General features: G+C 44.8%; 1 protein-coding gene across 11 annotated transcripts in view; it reads right to left on the minus strand.

The window, feature by feature from the left end:
• CELF4 (CUGBP, Elav-like family member 4) overlaps positions 1–22,460 on the minus strand; it is a 736,913-nt gene that overhangs the window by 36,126 nt on the left and 678,327 nt on the right. For 7 of the 11 annotated variants that reach the window (XR_001412848.1, XR_001412847.1, XM_014949392.1 and 4 more), the window contains exons 9-11: positions 17,104–17,169; positions 15,343–15,423; positions 9,194–9,337 (exon numbers count right to left, since the gene is read on the minus strand). Coding sequence is in view for 9 of the 11 variants with exons in the window: in XM_014949392.1 (XP_014804878.1) it covers positions 9,194–9,337; positions 15,343–15,423; positions 17,104–17,169 (291 nt within the window). In the remaining 2 variants the exon portion in view is untranslated. The remainder of the gene's footprint in view (positions 1–9,193; positions 9,338–15,342; positions 15,424–17,103; positions 17,170–22,460) is intronic. The other 4 variants (XM_014949395.1, XM_014949394.1, XM_014949397.1 and 1 more) reach the window with 3 other exon arrangements.

Raw genomic sequence — 22,460 nt, forward strand, 5'->3', positions numbered from 1 at the left:
GCTTACTTGAAAAGGGAAGATCTCACATGCACCAATACGTTAAGACAATGATAAGGTTGCAAAATGAAGCACTCGAGTTAGAAATGCAAGAAATGATGTTCCCTATAAAATTTTAATTCTGTATTGTTTTGTATATGCATTAAGGCATTGCTTCTAACCACACATTTCTGTATTTTTCTTTCTCATGGCATCCTTGTTTTAATTACTGTAGACAATGAATAACATACCAGGGTGAGGAAAATGGCAATGTATCAGACTCATTATTGCAAGTGTTGGAATGTAGACAGTAAATAAGGCAGAAAAAGAATGGTTTTGTAGTTGTACAATCAAATGCTGCCTTGGAGAACTGGAATTGATCTCTATTTCTGCCATGACATCCCTGTTATGCTGGGTATATCATGTATCACAAAATTTGTTTAATAAGATCTCCTAGGCTACTTTTTTACTAGTAAATAAAATAGGGTGGGCTGTGAGTGCAAATGGTACGTCATGGTTTGCATCTATGTGGCTAAGCACACCTAAGGGTGGTCTTGTCTCTACCGCTGCCTAAGGACAGTCCTTGCCCCTTGCCACCCCTGAGCCATGCCCAGGTGATGTCCAGCTGTGAGTTCTTTGTCATGGCCCAAATAGAGCCCATGGCATACAAATGTTAAAAGATATGGATGGTTACGGCACAGTGTTTGAGCTGATATGCAAGACCTCTACAGTTTGCCAGTGAAGACGAAGCTTTACTGTGTGTTGCTTTTTTCTTGGTGCTCAGTGCATGACCTGGCATTTCACTGGCAGAAAGGCTGGTGCCTGTACCTGCATCCGAAGTGAACACAAACATTGCATGCCCTGCATTGTGCTAAAACTTTAGGAAAACAAGTAAACAGACTGATCAGGCTCATGGCATCTTGGATTGGGCATCCAAGATTAATAAATAGTTTTTATTATCTTTCTATGCCTCATCATCCCCTTGGTGAAACAAGGACACCATGAGCACTGTGAAAATGCCGTTACTTAGCTCTGCGAACCCCTCAAATGCTCTGCTGGGAAGGGCCTTAGGAAAGCAGATGAGGAAATAATAATAAATTCATATTCATAGCAGGGTTTGAATATTGTGCGGGAAGGAAGGCCTGAGGCCAAGCACAGAGCTATGAGGATCTATTGAACAGCTGCTCAGTAACTAGCTCGCTGACAGACTTCACAATGCTGAAGAGCAGTCCTGTGCAATGAATGTGACAAGATAGACTGGTATAAAGAAGCTGAAGATAGATATATGGGGGGACGGGTGGATGATTGGATGGACTGATAGAGACTCATCCATTCTACAGCTCGATTTTGCCTTGTATGAGAGAGATCTTGGGAAAACAAAAATAAAAACAGATGTAATGATTAGCCAAAATGCTGTGGTGGGTCTGCAGCCTCACAAGAGCAGGATGTGATAAGTCTTTGCACTGCAGATCAGTCACCTTCAGTTCAGAAAAGGGCCTGCCTGTTGGAGTGGTCATTATTCCTGACTTCCAAATAGAAACTTCTGCCCTGAATGAAAGTAGCACTAGAGACCCTCTAGCATTTCTACACATGGGGATGTCCGCATTTGAAACTCTAATAGCCTTGGATCACTTGTAGGACCAGCCATATGCAATTTGGGTTCATCTATTCTATCTAATGTCAAAGGGTTTTTAGAGAGGCAGCAGTGCAGGCATACGAGAGCCTGATTAGGTTCTTTTCCTAGGTCCCAAAGCTGATGAATTGATTTGAAGCCCAGGGCATTAAGTTTTCAATCTGCTTAAAACCTCTGTTTTTGCTCTTTCTTCTGGCATTAACTCGTAACATCGGTTCATTTCTATTAGTGACACAAATGGCCGTCCCTCCTTTGAAGGTCATTAAATGAGTAGCCACAAAGACACTGCAGTAATGAGTTTCTCCATCTAATTACACTATGAGAAAAAAACCTTTAAAATTATTGAGTACGTGTGCCTGTGATAGGTATATACAAACATACGAACAACTTTAAAACATTCTGGATGGATGATGTCTATCACTTGTGTGGGGAGATGGATAGAGTAGTGATAGACACACGGACAGACGGATAAATAGAAGATAGATTCTGCTAACACATTCTTGTCTAATAAATTGTTAAGCTACAAAAGAAAGCAGAAGTCCCTGTGTACAATGCATAGATTTTCTTTAATGTGAGTTATTGGGAAAAGACAGAGCTGTCCCTTTAACTGGAGAGCTGCAAACAGCTGTTCCTTATGCATACATGCTTGCTTGGTCTGAAAGTTTTGGTAAGTCAGTGCATAACTGACAGTTAGATTTATCTCCCCAATAAGCAATCAACATTATAATAAAGGAAAAATGCTTTCAGTGCACCTTTGAGAGTGCATCAGAAATTAATCTAAACATCAAATTAATTATAGTTTGTAAATGAATAGTGGCTCACAGCCCTAATACTTCTCCCGCTCCTCCTCCCCCTAAAGCCTCCCCCAGCCGACTGCAATGGCTGGAGGTGCTGTGCAGTGAGTTTGATGAACAGCTCCTTCTCTTCTGTACTCACACAACTCTTATCAGCTGGAGAAGAGTCCCATCCTTACCCTGTGGACCTGAAGTCTCAGAGCCTGGCTGCTTTGGAGTATAACAGAGAGTAACTAGCAAATAATAAACTTTTTTTGCCTCCATACCCTTTCCTCTGAGAGCCCTAAGAACCCCTCTAACAGTGTCCTCCTCCCCTTGGCTTACTTTCTAGCTCACGAATCTCTCCTTGGCTCTCTGTCTGTGCCAGAGTGAAGAGGACCACAACAAGCTAGTGCTGATCTGAAACAAAACATCCCAAATCTGAAACAAAACATCCCAGGGGTCAGGCACACTTAACACGGCTGGAAAATTGTTCCCATATTGTCTCAACTTTTGCAGTCAAATTAGAGGGTCCTTCCATGATGCTCTGAGCTTTGGTCTATAGCTGGTAGCTATATCAGAATGGCAATCTGATATTGTCTGGGGACCTGACATAAAATGTATTGCCACTAGATCATGCAAAGTAAAGGACATAGCCTAATTTCGTGGGCTACAGGGAGAAAGGCTCAGGTAGAGACTTTCTTAGGAAATTTAAAATCAGGTTAAAAGTAAAAAGAGAGAAAAAAATAAAATTTAATCAGAATACTGGTAACAGCAGCAAACAGAGCTCCGTGTCTCTTCCAAGTGCTTACTAGCAATTCCCCTATCTGGTGAGAATCTTCTTATTTACCTACAGAAGAACCAGAAAGAAACCCCAAAAAACTTTGAGCTGATAAATAACTCTCCTCATCTGTGGATCTTAAAGTCTTGTGCAAAGGAGTCAGTGTCCTGCTAGAAGAAGAAGAGCCCAAGGCACAGAGCTAGAATGACCCATGGTTTTCCAGATGGGACAGGAACATGGGACTGGAATTTCTTACCCTTACACCCCTTACTCCCGGACCTGCTCTCCTCTCTGCAGAAACTTAGGGAGAGATGTCTTTTTTTATTATTAAATGAGAAACTGCCAGATTTAGGAGGGCATGTTGGAGGCACATTGTGAGCAGGTGCTGAGCAACATTTTCTGATGTACCTCAGGGTCTGTTGTTCTATTCCTATGTCTTATGGAGTGCTGCCAATGCACTTCAGACCTGATCTACAATGCCCCTGGTCCCAGGGCCCCAAATAGCTTTGCTGATGTCCCAGTCTCTTGATGTTTCTGTTCTTTCTGTTTCAGCTTCCAGGCTGAAATTCTATAGACTATCATGACCTGCCTGCTGCCTTGCATCTCCCACCCCACCTTTCTGCCACCACACTGCAGCCTTGAACTGCCACAATGTGTTTTTAATAACATAATACAAGCTCTTCCCTCAGCTCTTCTCCTGAGCTTCACTCCCTCCTGTGTCCAGTCCTCATTCTTCACTGCTTTTCTCACCTTTAATCTCTCTCCTTTGGATCCCCTGCTTGTTTTTATAAGCTAGGAGCCAGATATTTAGGGAATAGAAATATTTAACAGTGAAGGTAATTAACAAGTATAACCCCCATCAAATGGTGTTATCTTCTCTCTTTTGGCTCTTCAGAGAAGACTGGATGTTTTTCCAAATGTGAAAGCACTAGCAACTTTTGAGTGGACTCCCTGTAGGAATCTGGAATGAAACTTGACATCTATGTCATATCAAGAGTCAAATAAGATATTTCCTTTAGGCCATATACACCTATGGTCCTAAGAAGCCCTCACAGTTTTTGGTCAAAGCTAGAATGCTCCTTGCTACATTTATGTGAGATATTTCAAAAAGGGATAGGAAATCCCTCCTGCCAGTGTGAAAGTACATCTGGGAGGTACAGAAAAAGAGAAAAAAAATCCAGGAGCTGTAGTTGCTCACACTTGGGGTGACAGAACAGGTTGAGCTGAGTGGAGGGAAACCATGGTGTCTCTGTGGGCATAGGAAAGGCTCTTCAAAGTATCCTGGAGTTGTTGTCCCATGAGAAGAGACTGAAGCTGTCACATCAGCAGGTATGGGGAACAGGCACATGACAAGGAGACACATGTTGGGGACAAAGTGGAGCAGAACTGGCCTGACAGTATCTGCTGCTTGATGGTGTGCAAAGAGCCAGCCGGTCCAGGTGCTCACTGTTCTCAAAAAGAGGTGACTGGAGAAATGAATTTCCAAGTGCACCAGTAAAGCAATTCCTCCGACTTTAATTTATCTACATTTATTTGACACCTTGGGGTAATCATTTGGCCTCTGCTGCTCCATCCACATCCTCGTTTTTCTAATTTCTGTCATGTCTTCCTAATTAATATTGCCCAAACCTATCCTTTCTCTCTCTTTTCTGTTAAAACATTTTCCTAGAACATGTCTGTCTCTGTATTTCACTAGTTTAATGTCTTCAAATGACTTGTTAAAATGTGTCTTATGTGACAACAGTGAATGCTCCTGAAATTAGGACTGTATTATAACATCACCTTACAACCTAGGTAGAGTTAGCCACGTGTGGGAAGCATGAAGAATGGCTCTTCTCACATTGACTATTTGCCTTATCAGCCTTAATAGTGTAATTTTACTGGAGTTTTCTTTTTGTCTTGTACACAAACTGGCCACATTTAAATTATCTGCATAACTGAGAGGGGAATTATCACCAGAACCTTTGAGACCAGCACACAGATGTATTTCATATCCTCTGACATTTAGCATACCTACACTTACACTTCCTTAGTGGGAAGGTGAGAGACCAAGTACAGTCTCTGTTTTGTGCAGAGACAAGCTCCAGGGTCCTGCAGAAGTTGACATTCAGGCTGGGGCACAGTCTTTCTCTGTGCAAAACTTCCTACATCAGCCTGCTGTGAGAATGGGAGTCACTGTCTTCAAGGAGCATCCAATTCAGTGTAGCTGAATGAGTGAGACAATCATTCCTGCTGTGACCCTGTAATTTCACTGGGAATGGACAGCATGACCCAGCAAGAGAAACATGCTGGCTGTAAAAGAAGCACATGGGAAGAGGCTACAGGTATCACCTGGGGGTTGAGTGAAGGACTGGTGAGAGAGGAGGGAGAGGGGCAGAACGGTGAAGAGCTGTGAAGGTGGAATCTGTAAGTCTGAAGATGAGAGGGTGGAAAGGCAGCGCCTGAAGAGATGCTGGTATGGTTGGTGTAATGGAGGCTTAGGCCATGGAGACAGACAGGGTATTGGTGGGTGGGAGGGAGAAGTGGGGTCTGCAGTTGGCCATGGTAGAGCTGCATCAGGATAGCAGGGGGGAAATAAAAGCCAGAGGTTTGAAAAATTGTAAGAGGAAATGAAGGATTTGCATCTAGCCTGGATGTGTGCAGCGGAAGAAAAGTCAAAGGCAGAGAAGCCTCCCGTTTTAAATGAATTTTTGCAGTGGGAAGTCGGGGTTGTTTCTCAGGCAGTCTTACACGCTACAGCAAGCAGTCCTGCTATGGAAAACAATAGACATATTTTGAGCACTTTCACATTTTATACATAAGACTGGTGTTGGCTGTAACCTGCATTCCTTGCTGTTCCTTGCCAGCCAGGAGGTTGTGGCCTCTGAATGGCGAAAGTCAAAGCCTTCATGACAGCAGCATGGTTTCTTCAGTGCAGGTGCAAATGGTTCTCTGCAGGGTCGTGGACTCCAGAAACCAGGAGCAAGGCTTGTGGCTGATCTCTCTTTCTTCCTAACACTCCCTTGGCTGCCCCTACACTGTCCTGCCAGTAATAGCCAAAGGAGATGACTTTGTGCTGGAAATGCAGGGGAGAAGTGAGAGCCAAACACGAAGGAATAAAAATCCTATTTTGAGATACTGACTGACTCACTTTGGGCCAGCTGCTTACAGGTAGTTCAACAATGAGACAAGAGCAGCAAATGAAGTATTTTCTGTTCCCGTGGAAAAAAACATGGTGACATTTTTCTCCATAGAATTTTTTAAGTTTGTCTAAAGCAGGACTTCTTGACAATTTCTCGACAACCTGGGGCTAGACTCTGTTACAGCAATTTACTTGGGACCTGCATAGCAGATACATTTTAAAAGGTCATATAATGGTGGAATATCTTTCTGGGGCCAGACAGAATTGTCCCCCCAGGCTACAAGTTGGAGAGATCTAGCTGGGTTAAAAAAATACAAATGCTATGTTTTTACATGTTGAGTTTTGGGAAATGTTTAAGGAAAGAGTGTTCTTACTTTCAAAGCTAACAACAGCCCTTCTTTTCCTTTAGGAAAAAGTAGTTGTGGGTTTTTTTTAAATTAACTTTCTGAATAAAAATTATAATCAGCACCCGCTCCAGTGGACTTACCAAAACAAATGAAAGGTCTGATTATCTGTAATACCCTCCACATTTTCACAGTGCTCTGAAGTTGAAGGTCAGCAGGATGGGAGGTTCTGAAGAGCAGTGTGACATACTTGTAATAATTAGCTATCTGCACTTCTGCTATTTCTATCCTTCTGGAGGTGGTGCACATTGCAGCATAGGCAGCATGTTTCTCTGAGACCAGGAGGTACTCAGATCTATGGGAAAGTAAGTAAAAGTCAGAAAAAACTGGGGCTTAACGACTGGGACCCAAAACTGGTCTTGGATATTTGTGTCTCAGAAGCTAATAGAAGGTGATTAAGATCCACTAGCAATCTGTAATTCCTGCTTTTGCTTCCCTGTATGCTTGAGTTTACACATCCAAATGGCACCTTCATGCTTTCAGGCTGGAATATCTCGCTATTAGTTTTGGAGGTTACTTCATCAAACAAGTTGATGTGTAGGTTCTCCCAGTAAGACTCTATGTTAAGGAAAACTTCTGCTAAGATTCCTCAGTTCCTGCTCAGCAATAAGCCATGACCTCACAGTACCGTGGAAGCAGCAATAAAGCCAGCCCCACAACCTTGCTCCACAAGCTAGTATGTATTGTCATCCTCATGAAGTTTGTAGCCAGAGAGCCCCGGAACTAAGAGGAGATAAGGTGTATCTGTCCGAAAATATGGTCTTACTGGGCTTGACTCTTATCTCATTCCTTCTCCACTTATTCTGGTCTTTCCATTTGTCAATATATGGAGAACCAGGCTCTGTAGTCCCCTAAATATTTACTATAGCAATGTCAATTTCATTGTCAAATGCCCATTTCTAACCTGTGGGTATCCTTGGAGCATTAGTTTTCAATGTCACCTAGAGCTGTGCTGGTCTGCTCGTCTCATTATGAGCTTTGATATGGTTAAAGCTCTAAAAAGCAGGTGGGCTCTGGAGAGAATGGGACTAATTCGAAATTTCTAATTTGAATTTCCCAACTGCCTCTTCACACCAAATTCTTTTGTCCTTCATTCCTCTAGTGCTTGAGAATGCAGAAACCCAATCACTACTGGTGACGGGGAATGCTGCGTCCCCTTACTTCAGGGGACAGGGGACAATAACCCATTCAGACCCTCTGTGAATTGGCAGGAGGAACGGTGCATAGAGAGGGGTTATGAAACTCTTGGAAGCACTGTCTGACATGCACCAAAGTTAGCAAGGGATGAGGTAAGAGTTTTGGGAGGTGGGCTGTCCAGGAGAGGGAAGGGGAAGGCAGCATGGAAGGGAAGCATAGTGTGGAGACTGAAAGTGGTTTTAAAATCAAATGAAACTCCAGTAAGTCTTAGCTCTGGAAGTTTGCCTGAGAGACAGAGTCCAGATCAGCTGCAAGTAACAGGAAAAAAAAAGCAATAGTTTGTCCCATTGCACTTCTCAGGGAAGGTCTGCAAAGAGTGCAGGATGGCAGAGAACCAGAAATTGCAGATCCCAGCGGTGGGCACATGGATAGGGGAGATTCCCTGTCCACCAGATGGGATGGGATCAAATGTTGCAGGGTCCCCATTCTGCTGAACTGCCAGAAGGGATCCTTAACAGCAACATCTTTGCAAATAATGGGATCCCACTAAGACCTCATGCACACATCACCATGTCTTGGTTTGCCGAGTTCTCCATTTCTGGGTGCAGCTCAGGGTGTCCCCACCTGGTGGCTCACAAGCCACTCTTTCCATGCTCCAGCTGGTGGGTTGAGCCAGCAGCAAGGCCAGAGCTGTGTGAGCATGGTGCAGCTTTCAAACCCAGCCTCTTAGCACGTCCTGTCAGCTGAGGCACAGGTTTAGCTCAGTCTGTCTATCTACTATGGTGGTGGCTCAGGTCCATGGACTTAGAGCATGGCTGTCTCCGGACCACCGAGCAGCCACCCCCTCATAAGACCAGGCTTTCAGCTGATGTTCAGCCCTTGTCCCCTTGCGGTCTAACACATCACAACTGCTGGAAAGCTGTGCCCACAGCTCTGTCTTCCCCTTCAGCCCCATGACTTTTCTTTCCCTTTCCTTAGGTTCAGAAGTTCCCCTTCTGCCACATGCTCCCTCTGCTGACCCCACCAGCGTTTCACCCAACCCACCAGCCCTTTACATTTTGCTCCAGGTGCTTTAGTTTTTTTCTGTACCCTCCCCACCTCCCCTTCCAAGGAGGGACATTTCCCACCCCACCGCCAGCAGCTGCAGGACCCTGCTGCTGATCTGATGCCAAACCTTCACCTCTAAGCAGCGCACACAACTCTGAGCATGAGACAATTAGGAGAGAAAGAGGGAAGGGGGAAAGTATTGACAGGAGTAAATTGAGAGAAATCATAAAGCTTAAGCAGAAAGAAAGCAGTTTGAAAGGTAAAGTATTTAGAGAAAGCCCTTTCCTGGATGAATCTAATTGTTTTGTTATCTTTACCCACCAAAGCATTTACTTTGGTTTGTCGCCCGATCCACAAACACTTTCGAGGAGATGACATTACCGAAAGGCAGGAACATCTGCATCAGCTCAGCATCCCCAAACTCCTGGGGCAGATGGTAGATAAACAGGTTACAGCCCTCTGGTCCTATCAAGAGAAAAAGACGACCCATGAATGGAGAGAAATAGGATATAAGAAAGCACAAGGTAGAAATTTACTTTGGCACCCCCTCTCTCTGACTGGTGAGGGGTCACCTCTAGGAAGCAGTCTGTAGTCTCAGAGGAACGGACAAGAACTCAGAAAGTCACCTAGGGGCTATGCTAATTTCATTAACTTTCCCAGGACAGACACCAGGATAAAATCTAGAAACGGGAATGCAGCAACACATGTGGCCATGGAGAGACAGAATGGAGAAGTAAGAACAAAAAGAATGAAAGAATGTTGTTCATAGTTTTTCTTTGCTCCTCATAATCTCATTTAACCTGTAGAGTTTTGAGTGACCCATGCTAAACCTTGCCCATCTCAGTGTTTGCATGCAGAACTTTCATTATACTTCTTGTGTCTGTGTGAGGACTGTGAGAACAAGTAAAAAGACATGCACAAACCCACACGCTCATTTTGTTTTGTAGAAATTAACATTCAGCCCCCCAGTTCAACTCAGCTTGAAGACCCCCCTAAATCTGGACAGTCTGTCCATGTAACCCATTCTAGAGAGTTCTGCAAGAGAGACTGCGGGTGTATTTAAGTCCAAATTATTAGACAGGAGGAATTGCCTTTTTTGCCTCAGTGCAGTACCACATTCTCTTACAGACTTCAGACTGCACTTGGAAAAACATCCAGAGAAGAGTCTTTAGTTGGAATATGCAGTTCTGTTAAAGTAGGCACCCTCAGAAAATGTGCTGTTGAAATTGTATGTCAGGGCAGAAGAGGGAGAATCTGCCTGTGATCAAATAGCCTAGAATGAAACTTTTCAATGTGACTTTTATTTTTAAGCATACTGTACTTGAGCAAAAAGTCAAAAGGGAACAGGTGTGTCCAAGTGGTTTTGTTGAAAAAAAACCCACAAACCAACAAACATTTCAACCTCTTGCAGTGTTCACTAGCAGAAAACTGGAAAACTGTACAGTTTGAGCAGGCAGGGATCATTTTTTTCATAGTCCTATTTCCAAAGGTACTTCCAGCTGCTGCCCAGCTCTGCACTGACCTTGCCAGGCAACTCCAGCTCTGCTTTGCTCATGGGGGTTGAGATGAAGGGGGACAGTGTGTGTTCATTGCCGTGAGAGTAAGAGGACCGAGGGAAGCAGGGTTCCATCCTTCCTCCCAGCCCATGTACCGACAACCCTGTGATCTGGTTCAGCAACTTTCCCCCATGTACCTCTGGGGCACAGTGTGGGGAAGGAGAGGGTTTTTTGAATAAGCTCGTTTTCTTCATCAGGGCATAATTGCGGTGTCATAACACAGCAAATTACAACTTTGACTTTCCTGTTAGGAAGAGGAGTTTGCATAGATGCTCCCACCTTTTATTAGCCATTACTCATCCCCCCGGCTGGCAGGAGAAGTACGGCGAAGTCAGGATTCTGACAGATGCCCATTTAAAGCTCATTAAAATTCCTGGGCCTCAGCGTGATTGAAGTCACAGGCTCTCCACATTTCCTTTTGGATTAATGGAAAATGAAGCCCTAATGAATATTTGCTAAGCACAATTTTCCCCACTAATTTGCTAAAAGGACTGTCATGAAGGAACAGCTGATCCTTTGCAACTTGTGTGTTTCCTAGAGGTCATGAGGATGGTAACAGGGTTTCTTCCAAATGGGGGGGATAGTGGTATGGTGGGATAATTAACTAATTAGGCACCCGGTCATCTGCTTAGCTAAATTACTTTTGAACCTCAGTGGCCCACAATCAGGCTCCCCTATTTCATGCCAAGCTTTTCCATCTTTCCCCCACCTCCCGTCTGCCTCTTCCTTAGTCTCCTCACTGAACAACTATCCTTTCTCCAGTCCTTTCTGCAGTTCATTTCCACACAATGTGGAGTTATTGGCACAATAAACTAGATATGAAACAGTCTGAAAGTGTTAAACAAATACCGACCCCCTTAGGTGTCTGTTAGAATTGAGAAAATTCTGCCCAGGAGAAGACCACGGTCCAGAATAGCAGGGAAAAATTCATTCCTTCATCTGAACGTGCCCCAGAGCACTTCTGCTATGGGATTTGAGATTGACTCTATAATAGAATGGGTAAAATCTTGGCTTTGCTGCAATTAGTGGCAAAATTCCCACTGACATCACCAGAGCCAGCAGTTTGCTCTGTAAAACTGGCAAATTCTTTCAAAAATGCCAGCTGCATTTCCTGGGGTCTTGGATGTGTTGTGCATGAGTAGGGATTCTGCCTGTGTGTACTGAGAAGCACCTACTTAGGCCTAAGGCAGACTGGGAATCATGCAACTTCATCTACAGCAGGTTTAGAGGTCGGGCTCAAGGAGAAATCAACCCTTAGTTCACCTTGAAATCAGCTTTACCTGACACTGCTCGGAGACCAAGAGGAAGAGACCAGGGAGAAGGTGAAAAAGCAGAGACCATCCTCAAAACCCAGTTCAGCTGTGAAATGGGACTGGGAAACCCACACTTCAGCTTTCCATAGCAAGTCAGGCATTTAAGGCTAAACTCACTCTGTTCCCAGCTATAGAGGGACTTTGCTAATTTCCAGTGCTGAAAGCTCCACCTGCTACTGAGAAACAACCTGGGGTAGATTTGTTATACCATTGTCACATACGAAAATTCTGCCATTAGAATTTAACAAGAAATTTCTTGATATATCCATCCACCCATCCATCTTTAAGCTACATGTCACAGTTAGAATCCTTGGTAAAGAATTCAAAAAACAAGCTCTCTCTGTCTCAGCCCCTCTACCTCGTATTTTTTTCTGCCTGAGTCAAGTTAATGTGGGCACTCCATAGAAGACCATGTGTTTATGTGTATGGCCACCTCTTTGTATAGAGGTGTATATTTTTAAGAAACCAAAGGCATGAGTTGTTCAGCTCAGACTGCTGTGAAGAGCTAAGTTAGTTCTCAGTGCACACACGCACTGAGTTTTCAAGGACTTGATGAGGGTCTCTGGTGCAAGAGGAAAAAGGTGGTACGGCAAAACCTTAGTGAAGACTCCAACTGTCTTGCTAGAGAGAAAGGTCTTGTTTTGGACCAAGTTAATGGATTGTTGGCGATCAGTATACTTGGCAGTTCAGGGCTGAATACAGTACTAAAATTATTTACCGCACACTTTACTTTGGCTTTGAAAAGGGCTGTAAGTCAGCTCGAAATCTAATCTTCATGACATATTATGAGAAGAGAATCAAGGTTCATTTCTACCCTGACATCTACTGTGGCTCTTGGTTTTATGGCCTTAAGTTATAGATATTTCTGTTCATTAATACACCAGAAGCACAGGTAGCCTTGATTTGGTCAAAAAGGAAAGAAGAGTTTTGAGGAACGCAGAGTTTATTAATGGTCGGTAAATTACAGGCAAACCATGCTGGATAATGGAAAAACTCATGACTGAGGGCACAGAAGCACATGGTAGAGAGCTCTGCGGTGAGTCCATGCTGATTTGGCTTGATTGGAACCTGAGCTGCTAAATCACCATTCTGTGCATGCTCCTCACCCTCCAGCTCATTGTTAGTTTTTTGACAGGGGGACAGTTGCAGACCCAACCTGTCCCTGGGTGTCCACTGGCAACATGAGTAAATATACACCCATGCTGACATCAGCTGTTTATCATTGCATCCCCAACACAGGAATGGGTGTCATAAGGAAAAGCTATGACTAGACTGCTCTTCCAACAGTAATTTAAAATGGTCTGTCCTGGAAGACACCTGTACAAAGTTATCCCGCAGCCCTTTGGTCAGCTACACACCTCGCCCCTACAGCAAATTCTCAGAAGTTGGAATTTCATTGCTCTTTCTGCATCTGCTTGCTATTCAGTTCCCAGTATGTTTAAGCGCAGGGCAGAGGAGAGTCACAAGGCTGCACCACTTTATTTTAATATCTAAGTGTACTTCTGCATTTCAGAAGGTGCGTCAAGATGAGTAATACCATGCAAAATTTAAATTACCCCCAAGTTTTGCCTGGTTGACATGGCCTGAATCAAGACTTCATCTCTAGCTTTGATCATTTTGGATCTGTTCCACCCTATGCACCCTGTCAGCTGCCGGCAGACTCAGAGCTGATGTGGAAGTAATGACTAATCTCTACAGGAACATTGCAGCAGCCAAGCGGCTCTAGGCTTGTTATCCAACCGTGATCCGGCAGCGGAGAGTTAGCATTGTTATTAACAATGTGATCATTGATGTTATTGTTGTGGTAGGGCTGGTTCATTAACAAATCAATGTTTGTGCACATCCTTGCAAACACGAAGTACTCTTCTCAGCACTGAGCATTATTATTATTATTAGAGTTCCCTCTTGCTGTGCTTTCCTGTTAAAGGTTAGAGATGCTTAAAGGTCTTGACCCTCAGAGTTGTCATATCTTAGAGATTCTTCCTCTAGCAAGCAGCAGAAAAAGCCATAGCGTCTATAAACACTGCACGAAAATGGAGGACACTGGGAATGGTAACCTGGATTGGACTGGTAGGTCATCTCACTTATCTTGCCCCCAACCACCCTCATACCAGCTTTTTGCAGGAAGGAGCAAAGAGTTATGTGATAATTTGTCCACTGGGTGACACTCACCTGCAACCCTCAGAGACACACCATGCCTTGTGAACATGGGTGTCTTTGGGCAGTGGGTCTTCAAAGTGTGCACAATAGCTATATCCCTTGCTTCTGTTGGTTCCTGGCACAATGCTACGCCGAGCAATGATCTGCTCGCCATTTTGTCCTGTGCTTAATCTAGCCCCAGTAAGTAATAAAAAGCAAAGTCCTTCAGCATGGGGGAAACATCTCTGTAATGATACGTTAGGTCTGTGCATCTGTTCTCACAGCAGGGACGTGTGCTAGAGCTAATCAGGAGCTGGAAGTTGTGTTCCCCAGGAAATTCTGACATCGGAAAAAAATTAATTCCAAATTAGATCGAAATGCCAACATTTCTAATTTTCTTACAAAATGAGATTTCTCCCCCAAAGTAGTTCTAGGCCATCAGAATGTTTTAGTTTGATAGTGTAATCTTGATTCATTTCGTTCTGACTGTTACACTATATTAAAATATTCAATGTCATTATATATATATAATAACACGAATAACATAGGATATATCTGAATTAGTGATCTAATAGAGGATAAAAGTTGAAATGTAATTATTTAAAATAATACTAGAATAACACTAAGCTGAAGCACCTGACTAAAATGGCTCACTCAGGCAAGCAGTCCCCTCTTCTCATCAAAGGGAACCGTGGACTCCCTGGAGGACAACCTCTGAGGATCCCACTGCTCCCCACCTGCTGTAAAGGGAACATTACATGGCATGGTTGCCCTCTAAAACATTTACAGGCAGTAGTGGGAGATTCACCTCTCCTTATTTTCCGTGTCTCCAGTGAAGCCATCCAGCCCCGTGGATTAGATAATCCAGGTTCCTTTTATAGTCAGTGTAAAGAAATAGGTACTTTTACTATATGGTTTAGCTCATTCTGATATAGAGATCGTGTTCTAGAAGGGCCAATTTCTGTTTCCAGACTATCAAAGGAGGCTGAAAGGACTAGATCAGCTCCTATAAATAGCAGGTCCTTGTTCCCTAAATAGCAGGTGTCTGAAATTATGTTACTGGCTTCTAATCAAGGGCCACCAGTGCTTTGTTTCCTATTAAATTCTTTGTTCCAATGCAACTGCTTTTTTATCCGCATTCTTGTTGCTTGTCTCGAGCACAGGCCTCCACTGGACATTATTGCCTATTGCTTCCAGGTCTTTCCCTGGCTGGTGCACATCAGTGTGGTCCCCTCCCTGGGGACTGAGATCTCAGCAGCGACTCCCCATGGGGGTGTCCCTGCACGCTATGGTTAGTGCCCATGGTGCTGTGCCATGTGTGGAGATGGAGTGAAGGCTCAGTGGACACGGGATTCAAAGTAATTGGGTGATTAATGGATACTCTCTGGGTGTATGAGGCGGGGAACTGATGTGGTGGGGATGGCGTGCTGGGGTCAGAAAGGAGGGCAGCCCATTTACTCACCTTCTCTCTGTTGCTGTGGGATCATGGGAGGTGGCTGTGGGAACGCTTGGCTAATCTGGCCATAAGCAGCAGGATAAGCAGCTACAGGAGAAAGAAAGGGAGAGAAGAAAGAGGCACAGACTTCAGTGCTGGGAAGAAACAAGCTTTCACTCCAAACCATCACACCAAGCTAGAAGTGGGCTTTGACCCTGCACTTTGGCTCTGTGAAGGGCCATCTCATGCAGCCTGAGATGTGACAGAAGCACCATGGTTGTGCCCCAGGAGGTGCTGCATGGCCCCAAGCACCCACCCTCCCTTCATCTTCCTCAGCAGTAGCACTAGGGACAGCCACGTAGTGTAAGTGGGGGTCCCTGCTGAGATCTCCCCCAGCAGAGATGCATAACCACCCCAGATAGTACCACAAGCACATTCATTCACGAGCTCAGCGCGTTGATGCCCGTGCTGATAGCCACCCGAAGAGCACATGCACACATTTTCCTGTGCCGTCTCTTGCACCCTGATTAATTCACATTCTTAGAAGAACTCTTCACTCTTCACACGTGTGTTTCCTCCCGTACTCTAACCTTCGTATGCCCACACACTCCATAGGCACAGTTGTACATACACTGTCAGATATACGTTTTCTTTGATGTCCATAGAGACTTCCTCTCTCACACACAAACACAGTGGAAACAGTGTGCAGCAATTAAACAATTTTCCCCACCTCATCTCCCCCACCAAGCAGACAAGGGGAGCCATTCAGTACCACAGATGGTAGATGATGTGCCTTGCTGCTAAAAATACAGAGTACGGGTCGCCTGCGAGCCCAGAGAGAGGGGGATAGGGGCCATGTGTGTGCAGAGGGGTTAATTAACAGCTCAAAGGGTTGAGCTGCTTCCCATCTATCAAACCTCACAAGCAATAAATGACAATAACTAAAACACCGGCAAATGAAGCCCTACATGGAGAATTAAATTAAGTTTCCAGATACAGCGCTGACATGAGATAATAGCCATTCCTCAGCGGGAGCCCATGATTGCTCCAGTTACCACAGGAAATAATGACTTTGGGGTGGCAGCTTCCTCACAATGTTGGCCATGGACACCTCGCGAGGGGAGGCTGAACATGGCGGGGTCGTGGTCTGCGCCAGGTCACTTTGGCTGGTGTCAGTCCATCAACTGCAAAGGAGCTGCTCAGCACACAGGGTGGCACAAGTGGAGGCTGACCCATTGGGAGCCATGGAGAAAGCTGCTGGGAAGCCAGGAGTATGTCTGCAGAAGTCCTAAGCAAGCCTCAAACTAACTTAGCTGGGCTATGGCCAGTGGAGGCATACCCTAAAATATGGGTACGTGCAGAGATGGCCATAACCTGCCAGGCACAGCAGCAGTGGCTCTGCAGGGCCTGGTTGCCCACCTCCCTTCCTCACCACAGCACTCAAGAGACCTGTTGAAGAAAGTGGCCTCCAAATCCATGGCCTGATTTTGCACTCGTGCATTGTGCTGTGCAAACTGGACCTGGTCCTGCCAATGAGGCTTCACCGAGGTAGGGGTCAGAGAGAGTCTTCCCCTGGGGAAAGGGAGGAGGTTGTCTCCTTAGGGAAAAAAGACCCTGGGCTTTATGTTTGTTTTCACAAGAAGTGCAAATTTAACCTGAGATTCTGTGGCCCCCAGCTCGCCCCTGTATCAGCAAACATCTCCCTTCCCCCAGCCCCTTCAGGCATGTTCAGAGATTAAAGGCTTTAGAGAAGAGGAAGGTTTATTGGGAGAAAGTGTTAATACTAACGACCTGCGTACTGCTGCACTCCAGCGTAGGCTTGCTGCAAGGGGTCTGCTGCAGTGGGGCTCTGTGCTGTGGAGACACAAGAGAAAGAAGGAATTAATGGGTTAAAACACGACAGGCACTCTCCTTTTCTCTTCTCTCATCAATATGTTGTGTGAGACAGACAGACCCAGGGGCTGAAGGTCCCAGAAGAGGAGCAGCTCGTGCCAGGACTGACACTGTGCTAGGTGCTGTGCAAACTCAGATCTCAGTGACAGCTACAGTCACATGAAACTTTCAATCAGAGCAGAAAACAACAGGGGCATAGTGGGAGGAAGGAGAGGAGAACAAAGCAGTGGCTCCTGCCATCCCCACATCCCTTCGAAGGACTGTGTTGCTGCCAGGCAGCCCCCTGTGAGAGAGGAGATGCTGCTTGGAGGGGAGGGGGACACCACTTGTCTGCTCCAGGGAGGATGCTGTGAATCTCTGCGTAAGGCATGCAGTCCCTTGCTGGCTTCAAAGTGCATTTTCTCTCTTTACAAGTGTGCAGTCCTCCCCCTTAAAACTGTTTATTTTTGTGAAACTTTGAAGTCTAGCTCAAATACAACAAAAGCTAGTTAAGACTTTTTTTTTTTTTTTCTTTTTCCCCTTTGGTTGATAGGGAGAGAAAAAGAGAGAGAGAAAGAGAAACGTGTTGGATAAGCTCTTTCTTTATCTGCAGCAATAAAATATTTAAAGCAAAGCTTGGCTGAACCTCCAGTCCAAATGTCACCTTGGCCCTAATATTTCACTTCTTGTTATGAGTTTAATTTGTATTTATTGGTGCTTCACAGTTCTACATCTAAGCAGTCCCTCCGGCTTCTTACTTGTAGAATGATCCCTTAGGGAGCTACCACTTTCCCCTCCATCCCACTTTCTTCCTTCCTACAAGCACAGTGGCGTAGTTGGAGGTAATGGCTTGGAAGATGCAAAAGTGTGGGCCTCTTAGAAGGAAATCTGGTGCCATTGACCTATCCATGAAGAAACACTGACTCCATGCCAAAGTGTGGGGGAGGTTGGCAAACGTGAGTGTTACAGACCCAAGGAACATGGATAAAGTCTTTTCTTACAGATGCAAATGCTAGCTTGAGCCCTAACTTTGAAGATCACCATTAATCATGAGGGAAGCTTGCAAGGTCTTGCACTTTTCTCCCAAAATATAGGTAGGAATGGTAAGAAGACAAAACTTTGAGGGGAAAATCCCAATTAGCTGGCTAAGGCTTGGAGGATTCTGTTCATTGCGGGCATTACTGGATGACAGGGACTTTGAGGCTGGGGTAGTCACAGGAAGAAGTATGTGGGATTTCAGTCTTAGGTTGGAATTTGTTTGGCTGATTTTCTAGCTGACTTTTGGCAGGTCCCTCAATATGTGTGTATGTGAAATGGGGAAGCACTGCCACTGTAAGGATTTTCACCCCTGGAAAAGGGATGTGAGGACACCACATTAAAACCTGTGGGAGATCAGTAGTAGGCATAGTAGTGATGCAAAGCTATATTTTTAAAAAGCAGATGCTCCAGAAATTGGAGGAAAAGATTAGAAAATATAAAAACTGTTTCCACTTATTCCTGCTGTCTTGAAGAAGAAAGGAAGAAAGTGACTAAATTCTATTTGTTTTAACCTCTGCTCAAAACTGTTTTCCTCAAAAAAGGAAAGTTGAGCATATTGTTCCAGGTGAAACCTGAACAGCTGTGAAAGGTTGAGTGATACACAAGTTCCTGCACCACTTTGGGAGAATGGATCATACTAACATGGACCCCTCAAAAATGACCAAGTCTTGTCAGGTAGAAGTTATCTCCTGAGGAAGGTGAGGGGACATGTGGTAAAGGGAGCAAATCTTTATAAGATAGCTATGGTTTTGCAGTCTGCATTAAAGGAGATGATCTGCTGTGTCTGCCCCAAAAGCAACTGCCCTTCCTTGGCTTCACTGATCTGTTTATAGAGCTAGAAAAAGAAATTGTCTTTGCTGTTTAGGAGATACACTGACAGCGTTTCCTTCCTCTCCAGCTGAGGCTGGACTCAGGCATGTTCGTTCTCTCTCTAGCATGCTGACAATTAGCACTGACTGTCTCATCATTGATACGGGAGAAGTCACTGAGCAGTAGCTGAATGACTGTGGTCCTTTCCTTTATCCTGGCTTTAGCTTGGCCCACATGGGAACTGCCCACTCTCCCAGCTATAGCTGAGTCTATGTCCTCAATAGGACTACCTGGCTCACTGCAGAGCTGCTCTCCTTACCCCATCTGTGGATATCTCACCTTCATTTGAAGCCATACTCTCTCCAGGAAAGACACACTGAAAATCATGGTCCACCTTTAAGATTAAATATTAAAACTGAACAAATTCTTTATTTAAAGGGTTTGGGGCAACAGTCCTTTAAATGCAGACTTGTTCCTTCCCAATCGTTTCCTGAGTCTAAACGGCTTGTCAGGATGGGTAGGACCTAATTGGGTGCTTCTTTCTCAGGAGGGTGCCTTGATCACACAGGGAATTTCCTCCTGACACACAGCACATGCAAGCTAGTGGCAAGATTCTCCCTTAGTTTCAGTCAGCTTTGCTGCAGGCTGGGAATCACTAACTTATGGGTAAAGAAGATACAAGGTGACTGGTCTAACACCTGGGACCCTAACACTGACCCAGCCATCCCTGAATGCTCTTGAAAAGGAGGAAGTCGAAAGCATGCTGTGGCTGTAGGACTAGACAGCACTGGGGAGGCAGCAACCCCTGGCTTGGGGCTCTGTGTTTACTTGTAGACTCATACCCTACCTTGGCTGTTTGGGAAAAGCAGTTGTGGTGAGTCACCGCCTGCAGGAAATTTAACTTGGCAGCTCTTAAAAGCAAAAGTGATGACCTTTGCTCACTGAAGAACTTGTCTTCCTTAGCTCGAAGAGTGTGTTTATTCAGCAAATGAAGATGCGACTTCAGTACGGTGGATGTGTCCATGCTGGCCAACACACAGCCTATGAAGATGCAGGAACACAGACTCCAGGGCCGGCTGGGTACCCCGGCACGAAGCCAAGGTAGCTTGGGCAGCCATGAGCATATCTTCATGCTGCTGCTCACTCTGCCAGATGAATTAAACCTAGTGAAGGGCATAACTGCCTGCGCTCCCAGCTGTAGTGTGGATGAAGCCAACGGCTGGTATCGATCCAGAAATCTCAAGACACAGATTAGACATTTGAGGAGGTTGTGGCCATGTGGTGTTCAGCAAAGTGACAGCCCTCCTACTTACTAATGACCTGTGAAAAGTTCAGCAAGGGCTCAGATATACAATCCAGAGCCAATCTGCCCCAGGGGTTACGTGTGACTGTAGGCTGGAGCACACAACGTGCTAAAATTCAAAGTGATAGGAAGACATGAATTATTTCTGTGTTTCAGCACAAGGAGACCATGAGGAAAGGTTGCTTTATTTTTCCATAAGATATACATAACTTAATAAGGTTTGCACCTCTGTGGCCTTCACACAGATCATGCTACACTAAGGTAGGAGAGTTACTCTGTCTCAGCCACCCTTTCTCCCCAACCAGATGGCCAGTCTTCCCTGTGACTGCAAATATTAGTTGAGCATGGGCATGTGGGGCTAGGAAGAGACCTCAGCTCCTCTGCATACTATCTGTGCCAAGGTGTAAGCCCCCTGTGGCCCAGAAGCTAAATAACTGAGTAAGGGCTGGTAAGAGCTATAGGGATATAGAAGACACTAGATGAGGGATATGAATATCATAAAGCACCTTAAAGGGCTTTTGGACCAGAATTATTATGCCTCTAAGTTGTAACATCATCAAAAGACCTTGGATGTGCTGGTAACTATCTGTGCAAATCTGCCCTCAGATAACATTCGAAATAGCTTTCCTTGTGGTAAGACTCATGGAGATCTTACATCCAACATACGGACATTTAAGAGATTAAATGTGATGTAATGTACACACTGAGGACCAGCTGATGAAGTGAAAGAAGCAGAGAGGCTCCTGAGAGGCCAGAGGACAACTATCAATCATGTCAGCCCTGCTGAAGTCCATGTAGCCTTGCTGCTTTACAGAAGCTGAGGACCTGGCCTTGCCAGGGCAAACAAATGCTAATAGTAACTTCATTTGGCATCTCAGGGTGAGAACCTTTTCCCTGGACATGGTGTCTGTATTAGTTTGATCATTTCCATATCTCCATGGGAAAAATCCAGCTCAGATACAATTGTCTCTTTGTGAGACAATCCTGGCCAAGATGCCACAAGGTGACCATGGCAGATAACCTTCCATAAACCTGGAGACATAAAACAAGCCAATGACCTACTATATAGCCATAAATATAAATTTAACGAAGGCAGCACTTATTCATTAGGGAGAAGTCAAGAAATGACTCCCAAGTCCTTCAAAGAAAGTAGATCCGTTAATGTCACTTTCTGAATCCTGTGCCTGATGCCAAAAACCAAGGATGATTTCCCAAGTCAGCATGAAATACCAGTGCTTTAAAATTAACACCAGGAACCTTTCTTACTACTGATATATCTCTAGATTGAAATCCAACTTTTTAAAGGGGCATTCAGCTAGTGTTAGGACTGATGTTTAGCTTTTGTCAGGGAATGAAAGGATGGAGGTGGCAGAATGAAGCACATTGTTAAAAATAAGTAAAATCAGTTTAATTGATGGTCTATAAAGAATCCTTACTGAGATGCCACTAACCTGGCTACAGTGTCCGGCCAAGATGAGCTGTTATATGGGTGTGCCTGGTGAAAATAGTTGTAGGGGACACAGGGCTGGAGTCTGGGGTGTAAATCAGGAGGAGCCACGTGGAAGCCAGTGGGGTGTTAAGGAAAAAGGATGACAATTATTGCCTAAGCCATCAAGAGGGGTATGGGACAGTGTCCTTGTCCCAGCTCGGCATAAGAGAAAACCAAGGAAATCTGCTTTCTGCAATCAGAGAGGACCAGAGTTTCTGAGAGACAAAAGCAAGATCTGGCACATTTTGAGCTCCTAAGACATCCTGAGATTTAACTTTGGTGGAAGGAGTCAGCAAACCTTACACCTGTATGATGTCTTCTTCACCCCTGCTTCTGATTGCCCATGCATCTCCCAACAGACATGTTTTATTCCATCTATTTCTCTCTATTCTGCAGTGCTGCCCCCTGCACAGGTCTACAAAAGCGCGTTATCACCCAGATTCACAGCTTTGTGCTCTGCCCCGTCTATTCATTCCTCTCACTGTCCTGGAGGTGTTTTACACCTTTCCCAGGAAATGCAGCTTGGCCACTGTCACCTCTGGGAGGCTGGATGGGGAAGGAGGACAATCAAAGAGAGGCAGCACTGTTCAGTCAGTGTGGGGGAAATAAAATAATGATAAAAAAAAAAAAAAG

Source organism: Calidris pugnax, unplaced genomic scaffold (assembly GCF_001431845.1).
Source record: "Calidris pugnax isolate Ruff unplaced genomic scaffold, ASM143184v1 scaffold144, whole genome shotgun sequence".
NCBI classification, from domain to species: domain Eukaryota; kingdom Metazoa; phylum Chordata; class Aves; order Charadriiformes; family Scolopacidae; genus Calidris; species Calidris pugnax.